This window comes from Hylaeus volcanicus, chromosome 1, assembly GCF_026283585.1.
Source record: "Hylaeus volcanicus isolate JK05 chromosome 1, UHH_iyHylVolc1.0_haploid, whole genome shotgun sequence".
Lineage (NCBI taxonomy): Eukaryota > Metazoa > Arthropoda > Insecta > Hymenoptera > Colletidae > Hylaeus > Hylaeus volcanicus.
In genome coordinates, this window is record NC_071976.1 from 14671980 (window position 1) to 14685206 (window position 13227).

The window sequence follows — 13227 nt, forward strand, 5'->3', positions numbered from 1 at the left end:
GGTTCCTCATCAGAGAAACGAACCCAACGAATAACAGAAGACAAAGTTAAGGCCGAAATTATTTCTAATCGAAGTTAGCTTGCTCGAAGATTGTTTTCTTCGTAAAAGTGCGATCTATACGTAAACAATAAGACACAGGACATAATTTGACAATTTCTATTTTTCCATGGCGATGGAAGAAATATTCGTGTTCTATTTTAGCCGAAAGAATCAATGTTTCTCATATATATTGGCTCGTAGCACTTAAACTATTGAACCGATTGGAAAATAATGTGAAAAGCAATTATTGGAAATTCGATTACCTTTAAAATGGCGTCTTGCGCGACTCAATCGGACGTTTCTAACTCAAGATGGCCTAAAATGTGAACGTATGTCAGAAAAAAATCGAACAAAAATTCAAAAATTCATATAAAAAAAACCTATCCATAGAAAAATTTCTTCTTGCGATTTTCGAGTTTAGTACGCCAAAATACATAAGAAAAAAATTGTGGCATTGAATGTACATTTTGGCTGTAAACTAGTGTACCTAACAGAGCAAGGGGAATTTGAGTGTTTCCATTTAGAATTAATGAATTGTAATATTATTGTTTTAAACACAGTACGACGTAACACAGTGGTATTGTGTTGAAATTACGTAAGCACGAAGCAACCTCATTGTTCACAATCGTTTGTTTCAAGGGGATTCTATTCCCTGTTTTCACAGCTACACTAAATTGACGTTGCGTCTCCTTGCGAAATATGCTCGATCGTTGAGGAAACGGAAGAGGGAAAGGTACATAAAAGGTCGAAGTAGAAGAGGTACTTGATTAAGACGCACGATACACTGGGGACGTATCGTTTCACCGCAACAATTAATTCGCTGTTGCTTTTACTCCTCCATCATGTCCGCCATGTCTGATTGACGAGAAATGGGATAAGAGGGACCGAAATAGGGAAAGTCAAATAAACACCCCGGTGACAAGTTAATTAATAACGTCGTTTCCAAGTCCCCTTTGTTGATGGCCTTTTTATATTGGAAACCAAATGAATTCGTGTTCAGTATACCGTACAAAATATCTAATAACATATAAAAGAGAAAGTCATTAAATTAAATGAAAGGAAAATTGATGGCGATGTTCCAGATTCACAACCTCAACTTCGTCAGCACAATACTTCTGCTTCATTACTGGGATTAATGTTTATTTTATTCGTACGAAATGAATTCTCATTAATTTAATTAATATATTATCAAATGTATATTACATTTTTAAGTAGTTTTGGTACAATTAATTTTTTAACAAAATTTTTGTTACCGCTATTTGATGATGAATGAGACCATTTGTTCATTCGTTTAAAATTCCCAAATACAGTCAGTGTAAGAAGTATTCGTACGGCAACCAATTTAAAATAAATGGCTCCTATACGAATACTTATTACACTGACTGTATATGTATAAAATAGAAATATTTCAATAACTTTGAATGCTGCGTTGGATATGCCTTAAATTTGGTTCCCAACATTTGACAGTTTTTCTAATTATGTAACAAAATGTGGTTACATTTTATATTCTAATTCTTATCAGAAATTATGACGATTAATTCGTATGTATTAGTAAAAAGAAAAAATAAAGGAGGAAGGAACATTAGCTGTGTGCTGAAAAGTAACTGTGATGTTGATAATATCAAATTATATTGCTTGACAAGTTCAATAAGAATTTATTTTTTAATAAGCAAGAGCTACTTACGTAATTATTTTTATTACTGAGTGTTCTCGTTTAAAATGTCTGTGTCTAAAATTACAAAACAAGATCGTAAAATATTAATTACTGCGTCACGTTTACGTTGATGTCATGTAATCCTTGTTTGTAGTTGATAAACTACATTTCTTAAGGTGTCTTCTTAGAAAGGAATAAATCGTTCGATGATAAAATTTTGTCATGTTTACATACTGTTTCATTATCAGGACAATCTTAAATATTTCAAACACATTGTTCGTTCAAAAAAAAAGGAAGAAAATATCACAAATTGCTTATTACATTTTTAAAGTCGTGTTCTTCCAAATTTCAAGGACATCGTTCTTCGTTCTAATATGATATATTTTCATTTACACAACATACAACTTATCACGCAATAATCTGCATACAATATGAACATTACACATATACAACCATTATTCATGTGTATATATGTACATATATATGTCATATATACCTTCATGATGAATGTAAAACTCTGTACATTTATTGCACTACAACTTTTACGTAGAATAATAATAATTTTTTAAACGCGCCACAGTTGTGATGTAACTGGAAGAAAACTACTGTATAATATTTACAGACGCATATACGAGTATTTTCTGAAATACGTTTTCCTTGTAAACGGATTTCCAACGATTACATGTCTTTCTAGGAAGCAAACTTTTTCGCAAGGCTAAGTACAAACCGTTACTTCAAGAGTTCCTCTTTACGTGATAAGATAAGGTAGAAAGAAAAAAGACAAGAAAGAAACGTGTGTCTCTGCAAGACGTATGACTCGGGGTTCTTTCTCTGCTTCGATCAAATTCAGTCGATGAGCTACCTATATTCTAACTTTTCCTCTTCTATTCTCCTTTGTTTCTGCTGAACGAAAGGTCGACGGTAATGGTATTGTTGTTTACACGCAAATACTAAGAAACCCAAGAAAATAAATAATTGACAAGTATTTCCGTTTAATATTTGAAGAAAGTTCACTGGAGGATTCGTGAAAAACATTTGGATAATACGGATCCTCAAATTTGTTTTAATGTATTTAAATAACAATAATAATAATATCTTAATTTATTTAAATAATCATGTTTGTTAATTCAATTTTTCTATTTATTTGATTAAATCTTTAAAGTTTATGTCAGTAAATGAAAAGATAACAGAGTTGAAAAAATATATTTTTAGGTATCAAAATAAAAAAGATTTACGGTTTAATTTTGAATAAAATTATTAACAATTTTGTAATAATAGTTGAGAATAGATGTGTTGGTACTCGTTTCTTCTTCGTTAAGAATTTTCATTAATCGAATTAACACTGGATATTGAGTCGAGTTTACAAACACTTTGTTATAGCTCTCGGTCATAACTGTGAGGTTTTCATCGATACAATGATATACAATGTAAATCCTGCGAACCTAAAATTATATTAGAAGATTAGTTTACATATTAGCTACCAGCGTCCTATGTGGAAAATATCTAAAGGAACATTTTTTTTAGGATTTTATTTTAATGACATGTGATTATTAAAATATAATAATGGAACCAAAATGAAATGCCCTGCGTTTTTTGTAACATTTTTATTAGAGCTCCCATTCATACGCGTACACGCGTATACGAGTTTCATGTGTAAGACGTAAAGACGTGTAGAAATGCGTGTAGGAAATATCCGTCTCCATATTACACGGATACACGATTATAATTATTCTTAATTAATTTTTGAAGTCAATAAATTGCAAAAAAAAAATGAATTTATTAATTACACGTGTAGGTGAGTAATTATCACACGTGTTTTTTTATATCCGTGTCTCGTAAACGTGACACGTGCACCCGTGTATCGTATTGTACGTGTTTTAGGCGAGGACTCTAATTTTTATATCGTATTATGAATACAAAAATACTACATCCCGTTATAATTTACTTCGCCACCCTTGTCTGGAATATTTTCAGATTTTTATTAACAAAACTAATTTTATGTCACGATATTTGTCATTAAAACAAATGTTTACAAAAGACATTATAACAAATAAAAATTTCGAAAAACTCCAGATTATTAAAGTATTGCTCAATAGTAAATATGAAAAAAAATATATACATGTCGAATTGAGTATCCTCCTCCTTTTCGAAGTCGGTTAAAAATAAAATTTAAATTTCGAAAAGACCAATAGCTTAGTTTTTAATAAGCCAATAAAAATGGTAAGGTATGCGTATATTTTACTGATTACCTAATTTAGTTTATTTCCAATAAAAACGACTCCTTTAATTTTAATTTACATTTAGAGCACATAACTCTATTGATCTCACGTTATAAAATTTGTTCATCTTATATGAAGTATAACAAACAACGTATTTCACGATCGGTGCATAACAGTTTTCCAAGGAATACAAAGGTTAGTGTCTCAGCTTTATGGCGTTATAAATCAAGGATGGATTTTACCTTGCCCTGTTTCTGTTTGTTCATTTTATCCAGTTCAATCTCGTCCTTGGCCTTCCGTAGAAGGCTCCGTCTCTTCTTTTCCATCATTTTGGATTCTGAACTATGCGATACACATGCAACAATTGTCACGTAATAACCAAAGAGATTCTCTTATATCATTTGTACACGATTCAGTATTCATGACACGGCCAGATGAAATATGGAAGTTCCTTTCTCATATAAATTCATAATCCATGGACACACACGTTTCCCACTTATTTTAATCGAGAACTGCTAGCTTTACCGTAGCTTAATTCCTACCTTGTTCGACACGATTCTACAGTAAAATAACATTATGGAAATATTGTTAGCAAGCTGACTTTCTACGTACACTTTTAATTAAGTTGTTACTTGACTTGTTTAGATATCTCAAAAACTATACTATAAACATTGTTATCGTCGAAAATACTGATAGGAATAGTTTCTATAATATATGTATACAAATTATACATTTTTCGTGTTGCCAATCGTTTATACAGTGGATGTAGAAAGTATTCGTACACCGATCAATTTTCAAAAAAACTATGTAAAATTGTAATTTATTAACTTATTTTTTATAAACAATGACATTCTACATATTCTCGGTAATCTCTAGAATAGATAGATTACAAAGAAAATAGCTATTTATGTAAGTTGCGAAACTAACAAGAAAAAAACAATTAATCGGTAGAAATATTGAAGCAGTAAGTATTCGCATAACTGTTTAACTTTTAAAACTTCATTAAAAAAAAGAAATTTACATTAATTTACAAGTATATAATACTTCCTTCGTAGAATTTCCTTTTGATTTTATAATTATTATAACTTTTCTAAGCATTAAATTAAATAAATTATTAGTTATTCGAAGTGGGATCTTTTTCCATTCCTCTATTAGAACCTTTTTTAATAGTACTTTACTGGAAATTTGATGTTTTCTAATTCGTACGGAGCAATAAACTAATGTGTTTGCTTTACAAACTCTGCTGTAAATGGTTCGTCATAAGAATCGCACAAATACTTATTGCTTCTATACTTTTACCCACTTTTCGCATATTTTTGTTAATGTCACAAATTCTATTAACTAGTAAATGTTGTTTGGACTATATCTATCTTAGAGACTTCCGAGAATATGTAAAATATCAATGATCATAACAAAATAAGTTAATAAATTAAAATTTTACATAGTTTTTTGGGAAATTGATCGGTGTACGAATACATTTTACACCGACTGTACATACGTAACATTATGCGAAAGTTTTGAACTTGAACTCGTAAGAATATTAATGTATATTCTTGTAGAATTATTCCATCGTTATCGAACGAATTTTAAATGCCGATTGAAATTACAGTGAAATTACATAAAAATTCGAAGATTAAAATAGTGTTCAAAGCTTTCGCAACACACTATTGAGGTAAACCCAACCGTTTTTGAGATATCTTCTAACAACGATTAAATGAAAATTCAAGCAATAAATGAGCTAGATACAAATACTTACTTCCACGATAAAATCTAACGTGACTGGACTACGATCAATCGTATGCTATTCGAACCAAACGAGGGGCATAATAATTACAAGTGACGATCAAACAATGGACGCTATAGAGTTGTCTCTAGAGGCTATGTTCACCGATTAATTATTCGCGTGTTAAATTAATCATGTGCGGAGCCAAACGTTTCGAAATTTTCGCGATTACGTATCAGTTGGTTAATCGCCATTTCACCACTGAATCGTGCGACAGTGTCGATAGATAAACGTCGTATTCAGTCTCGTGTTTCGAGCCGGTCGTACACGAGAAACGGTGACCCGTTTAAGAACTTTCACTGAGAAGCACAACAATTACGAAACGCTACTTTTATTTCCATGAGTTTCAATGAAGCTATTCCTCGTAGCACCTGCTAGTGTTTCGATAGTCAAAGTCGTTTTTTCACTCACTACAATATTATGTAAATTAGCATGAAAAAAGAAGCGAAATAAAACAGGTCACTAGAAGGAAACAAGTTTGACGACGAAATGGAGAACGAGGACTCGCGTTGGCTAACGATCCGCACCAAAACGTTCACTGAGGGTCCGCCAATGTCGTCTCATTGTTTTTAAAGTGCCCAACAGTCGTGGGTGCTCTGACACATACTAACTACGGCCCCGCAGGGGGGCTTAAGGAGACACCTGCGAGCTGTTCCTGATCAGGTGGCCTTTTAGTATTTAATTCCCCGATCGCGCGCGTATAAGTTTTCAACGTCATGAATCGTTTAAAGCTGCGCGTAAGATTCGAGTCGTTAGGATTATCGTTAAAATTCCATCGATACTTAATCCTTTGCACTTGGATGTCCTCTTTGACGGGGTATCGTAACAAACATTGTCAGTGATAGTCAGCATGATAAAATTGCATGATTCCTTCAAGTTTTTTATTCGAATGACATGAAAAAGCAAATAAAATTATGGTATTTGTATATAGGTATACTAGGATAAAATGAGTGAAAAACTGAGCGAAATGTGGAAGAATGACCAAAATTTTTAAGTTGACTCTCAAACAGCATATAAGACACCCTTTTTCCATAACTACATCTTTTTGGCCTTTAGTTCTTGACTACCTGGCAGATCGTCTTGCCTCCGGACTGGCTGTTGATTTAGCTTTCTCAAGATACCTTCTCGTACCTCCATTTCATCTTGACACTCGAAGATCTTTTCGAAATACGATACACGTCGATATACGATGCACTATGGTGCATAACTATAGTATCGCTATAATTTTCGTGCGTTTTGTAGATTTAATTAATAATTTCTATATTTAATAGTATCACATGAAAGAGGCTAAAAATATATTATAGCAATGATAAAACGGCGAACATAACATTTATTTAATACACCTAATAATAATACTACAGATATTTCATGGGTGCACAACTATAGCACCAATGGAATTATAACATATTAACAATATTAAATTATAATGCAATGATTAAATTATAATTTCAGCGAATAAAAAGGAATGATTTAATAATGAGTAGGGCCTCCTTTCTTCTCGATTAACTCAAAAATGCGACTTGCCATACTCCCAACTAGTTTTTTCAACATTTCATCGTTAATTTCATTCCAGGATTTTAGTACAGCTTCTTTTAACTGCGAAATGCTCGAAAATTATTGGTTGTGTGCATAAATACGCCTTACCATCGTACCCCATAAATTTTCCATCGGATTTTGATCCGGGGAGCATGCTGGCCACTTTAATCAATTTATATTAAGTGTTTGAAACCACCTTAGTGTTGCTCGACTTTTGGATATTGGGGCATTATCTTGTTGATACGTCCAAGTAATGTGGTTCTTCGAATGAATAAACGGCAACAAATTGTTCTCAAATATTTCAATATAGTCTAAACTATTCATTCTGGATGAAGGAAACGCTAATTCCAGCTTGCCACTCGAGCAAAACGCAGCCCATACCATTAACGTTCCCCCTCCAAAATTGGTTTTAGAGAAATATTTTGGATCTTTTCGTAGGTCTCTCCGATAACAATTGAACCCATCTGGGCCATCGAGATTAAACTTTTTCTCATCGGAAAATATTACCTAACGAAGAACGTTAAATGGAAGAAAATAATGTCACCTCTTAATTTGCCGATTAACATTAAACTTACACGATCCCAGTTTGTATTCATGTTTCCGCGGGCGTATTCCATTCTTGCTATTTTGTGGGATTTAGAAAGAACCGGTGGTGAAATTAGTTTTTGTCTGGCAATGTTTGAATTCCTTCTAAAGACGCGTTGAATGGTCCAACGCGACACTTCGAGTCTACATTCCGCTGCAATTTCCCGACAGCTTTTCAAACTATTGCTCCCAATTTTAATAATCTACCTCTCAGCACGCAGAGACAGTTTCTTCTTAGGTCCTCCTTTTTCATTTTGGCCATATTTCGACGGATTACGTAAAAAGTTTGATATTACTTTAGGGGATCGCCCAAGTTTATGTGCAGTTTCCCTAATTCCCAGTTCTAGTTTGTTGTAAGCTAAAATTTCATCTTGCTCTTTCTCAATAAGATACTTATTACGCGTGCATTGTATTAATTAATAAATACAACTCTGAATTAGATGAAAATTTGGTGACAAACACGGTTGAAGTGTGATGACAATGAAGGTGGTGCTATAGTTTTGCACCGATTCTATAATGTTTTTCGACTTTATATCGATATATGCTTAGACTACTTCAGTATGTTTCCTCTGAAATTAATTATTTACATCGCTTTTTCATATTAGCCTATTAGATATGAAGGTCATCTATGGTCTTTTAAATGGAACTGTATGTTTTTGCTTCCGTATCGTGATAGAGGATCTTCAAAAAAGTTCAACGATGTATTACACAAGGTGATTTTTCTTCAACTATCTGGATTTACTTAATATGCTTAAAAGTTAGTGAATAAATTCTGTGGAAGTGTGTGTCACGTTACGAATTGTAATTTGAAATTATTTTGGTTTGAAACTATTTGGTTTTATGCTCGTCGTATTGTCCAGATTATGTTCAGCTTAATTTGCTCGGATTCTGTCGTGTTTCGATTTCGAGTTGCTAATTGCTTAATAGAGCCATTAACGATGTCATGCAGTGATAACTACTGCGATTACGCGCGGTTCATCTGGTTTCCATGCCTACACACGACTCGATCGGTGACGTGTTTTGTTTTAACAATGAAAAGAATTTCGTAATGGAATACCGTTTTAACTAAACTGGACGCGAAATTGACGTTCGCACCGTTGTCAGCGTAAAGGAATATTGCGGTTATTGGAACACCGCAAGCGATAACGATGATGATACACCTCGAACGTCCACTATTATCGCAAACCAATGTCCCGGATTTCTCCTTTGCCGCAGACGAGTTATTACAACAGTAATTGATGAACGACGAACGTTAATTGAAAACCGTGACTTCTTTCCAACGGCGTTTTGCAATTTGTCGTGTTACATTTAACTTAAAATAACGTAATTATATGTAGAATGGCGCTCGGTGTAGCATCGTGAAAGAAAATGGGTTTAAGTCCAGTCACGACAGTTTTGAAAGTAGTCGTTCCAGAACAATCAGAGGGGTTCCTACTAAATTAATTAAAAATTATCAGAGGTCATCTACAGTAGCGGAGAAAAATATTACAGCAAACATTTCTTAAAATTTCGTTGTATACCCTTTTATGTATCAGTCTTCCGAAGTCAATAACATAAAATATTCCGTGTAACCATGATAACTTGAATATAAAGTTATATTTGTATGAATTTACATGTATATAAGCTGTATATATGTTTACGCATTGTGTATAATTATATTTATCTTAATTAACACGTTCACGCCGGCGAATGTATACCACCGGTGGCTCACACTTATACTACTGTGATAAAAAAATATTAACTCTTCAAATAAAACACAAACGGCTTATTTAATTTTTCAAATTTATTTCATCCCCTTTAAAGTAGTCTCCATTGGAGACGATTCACTTTTGCCAACGTTATTTGAAGAAAGCACACATTCATGGCATAGATGGCAAAGAGCAAACACTTACGTTAATTTACAGAATTTTCACCATAAAAATTCCATACCAGATGTGATGGAGGTGATAAGGGCAATTTATGAAGCTCTGAGGAATTATGATCTGCTTTATAGGTTTGTAAAAGAATTTACAGTAAATTCAAATGAAGTAAGCAATGTGTAAGTAATGTGATTTGGAAGTTGGCACCGAAAAAGTAATTTAGCGGAATTGAAGTCCTCATGAGTAGCGTATGCATAGTTACATCATGTTTTAATGAAGGAAAAGAGATTCTATTTAACATCGTGTGAAGATTCGACATTGAACCTGGTTTATACACTGCGGTGCATAACTATAGCACCACTGAAATTATTAAGATTTTTTAAATATAAAAGAAAATTTCAAAGAAAGTACTTGGCTAATATGAAAAAGCGATGTAAATAATTAATTTCAGAGGAAACATACTGAAGTAGTCTAAGCATATATCGATATAAAGTCGAAAAACATTATAGAATCGGTGCAAAACTATAGCACCACCTTCATTGTCATCACACTTCAACCGTGTTTGTCACCAAATTTTCATCTAATTCAGAGTTGTATTTATTAATTAATACAATGCACGCGTAATAAGTATCTTATTGAGAAAGAGCAAGATGAAATTTTAGCTTACAACAAACTAGAACTGGGAATTAGGGAAACTGCACATAAACTTGGGCGATCCCCTAAAGTAATATCAAACTTTTTACGTAATCCGTCGAAATATGGCCAAAATGAAAAAGGAGGACCTAAGAAGAAACTGTCTCTGCGTGCTGAGAGGTAGATTATTAAAATTGGGAGCAATAGTTTGAAAAGCTGTCGGGAAATTGCAGCGGAATGTAGACTCGAAGTGTCGCGTTGGACCATTCAACGCGTCTTTAGAAGGAATTCAAACATTGCCAGACAAAAACTAATTTCACCACCGGTTCTTTCTAAATCCCACAAAATAGCAAGAATGGAATACGCCCGCGGAAACATGAATACAAACTGGGATCGTGTAAGTTTAATGTTAATCGGCAAATTAAGAGGTGACATTATTTTCTTCCATTTAACGTTCTTCGTTAGGTAATATTTTCCGATGAGAAAAAGTTTAATCTCGATGGCCCAGATGGGTTCAATTGTTATCGGAGAGACCTACGAAAAGATCCAAAATATTTCTCTAAAACCAATTTTGGAGGGGGAACGTTAATGGTATGGGCTGCGTTTTGCTCGAGTGGCAAGCTGGAATTAGCGTTTCCTTCATCCAGAATGAATAGTTTAGACTATATTGAAATATTTGAGAACAATTTGATGCCGTTTATTCATTCGAAGAACCACATTACTTGGACGTATCAACAAGATAATGCCCCAATATCCAAAAGTCGAGCAACACTAAGGTGGTTTCAAACACTTAATATAAATTGATTAAAGTGGCCAGCTTTTAAATTTTCACGATGTAAAGTTTGATCTAATTTTTCATTTGTTAAATCTACGTAATAAATGTTCGTTTTGCATCAGAGAGATGGGAAATTTAACGCTCTTTCGAATGGTATACTTAGTTTTAAATTTGCACTGTAATTTGATGGAGTTATGGCCGTTTAAAGAGTGTCAAGTCGAAAACGTAGAAGAAAAATTAAAAGTGTGTAACCGCCGAGATTGTCGGCGGGGTTGTTTGTCGGTTCGCGGCAGGACTTGAGACGCCGAATCCGCGGACAGAGCGCCTTGCTACGCAGCGGTTAGAAAACGCGACGGTTCAGAGGTAGGCTCGCAAGGGTGGCTACTCCAGGTTTCACCGTGCAGAGTTTGGGTGGTCAGCGTTGTCGGCTGTGCCACACTCGTGCATAGGCTCTTCCTACAGAGTTCCCCTTATCGGACCGGAGACTGCTGGTTTTGCCGAGTAGGGTAAAGAGTCAGTTTTGTCCGCTGTGCTCTTCGCGACTACTTGGTTCACTAGCCTTGACTGCACTAGCCCTAGACTGCCTTGACTGCAAAAACATTGCTCTTTTTGTAGGCGAGCACGGACCATGGAGAGTACAAGTTTTATGGTTCCTCGGCGCTACCTGACAAGACATCCTGCACCCCGTCTAGCTTCGAGCGTACGTACGGGGTTTTCCCCCCCAAGGTGACGTCGTTACGGGTTCCGTGCAGGGGCGACGCGTTACAAGTGAAAATACTCGAGAGTAAGGCGACACAAAGAAAATGTCTAAGAGTAATTTTTTGTTGGAAATTTGTTGTAGAGTTGACACCCTGCGTATGTCCGAACTTATACGTAGACACCCTGTATATGGATAGTTGTTTTTAGTATGTTCACAACTTTAGACATCTTTTGAACTGTTAACCCGGCATGGATGTTTAAAACGTGGTTGATTAAGATCATAATTTTCCCTGCAAAAATGGTCAAACTATTTTCTGCAAGTATAGGGCGATAAAATACCTTTTCCGTAAATGATGTAAATATTATTCATATCAACACTTGCTGTATTTTCTTTGCGAATCTCACACAACATGCTAAAAATAAATACACAATTCACTCCTTGATAAATAAAATCCTTGGTATACATTGACTTTTTCTTCTCAAATGTTTCTTGTATATTGACTGACCACCCATTCTTACAATTAATCGTATCGGTCGCTAGCTGCGTTGGGTTTAAAAAACACATCGTGAAAAGTATATGTATATTGGCAGAATCCACGGCACAAACTTATGGGATAGAGGACTTAATAATATCTATTAAACTATTGAGTTGTTGAGCAAAAGAATTCATTTTCTCATCGTCTTATCATTAGTCGAAATATTTTATTCGAATGAAAATTTTGCTCACCTCTGTTGAAAGGTGGCATCTGTTCATAAAAGTTAAGAAACCGAGCATAATCGCCTCTATTGAGGTGGCACATCTGGCCATGAAGCGAACCGCCACGTCAGGGAATTGTCACGATAAATTATAGCTCGACTATCTACAGGGTTCATGTATGAAGACGCTTCCATTAAGCATAACGCGCAACGGTTTTCTCTTCCGCGTGATAGAAGCGGCAGGTTCTGACGATGAGTAAGCGGCGAATGGTGTTTCGTTGATAGATACTAATGGCACCCCCGTTCGTCAAAACGAATCGTGAAATTGCAAGAAGAAAACCTCCGAATAGTAGTTTCCCTCGTTAAGCGCAGTATGCTAATTAACGAGATCCGACAGACGCAGACGAGTCTAATGGACGCTATGATGAGACTCGGTCGGTCTCGAAGGAAATTGGAATAGAGAAAGTTCGGCTGCAAGTGATTTATTGGCGAGTCTAAGCAGGTGTTTTAAGAGTGGCGATCTAGACGGATTTTCTTTCCTGCTCGATCGCATCATACACGTGTTTATAACGTAAAATTACGAGCGTGTTTTAGACGAAAGAACAACGTACGTCGATGTTTGGTATTGTTGAACTAGTGTATCATTTGACTATATCCTTAAGTGTAATCTTAGGGAATTTAGATTTCTTTTTGCAACGCGGAACAAAATGAATTAATTATGAAATGACATTCTTTTTAGTATCAACCCT

At 34.7% G+C, this 13227-nt stretch overlaps 1 protein-coding gene across 1 annotated transcript in view; it reads right to left on the reverse strand.

The window, feature by feature from the left end:
- The window catches only part of LOC128881190 (uncharacterized), a 16794-nt gene extending 10591 nt beyond the window's left edge, over positions 1–6203 (reverse strand). Inside the window, exons 1-2 of the mRNA XM_054131980.1 lie at positions 5669–6203; positions 4155–4470 (exon numbers count right to left, since the gene is read on the reverse strand). Coding sequence (XP_053987955.1) covers positions 4155–4241 — 87 coding nt within the window. The 5' untranslated portion in view covers positions 4242–4470; positions 5669–6203. The remainder of the gene's footprint in view (positions 1–4154; positions 4471–5668) is intronic.
- Positions 6204–13227: the final 7024 nt, after the last annotated feature.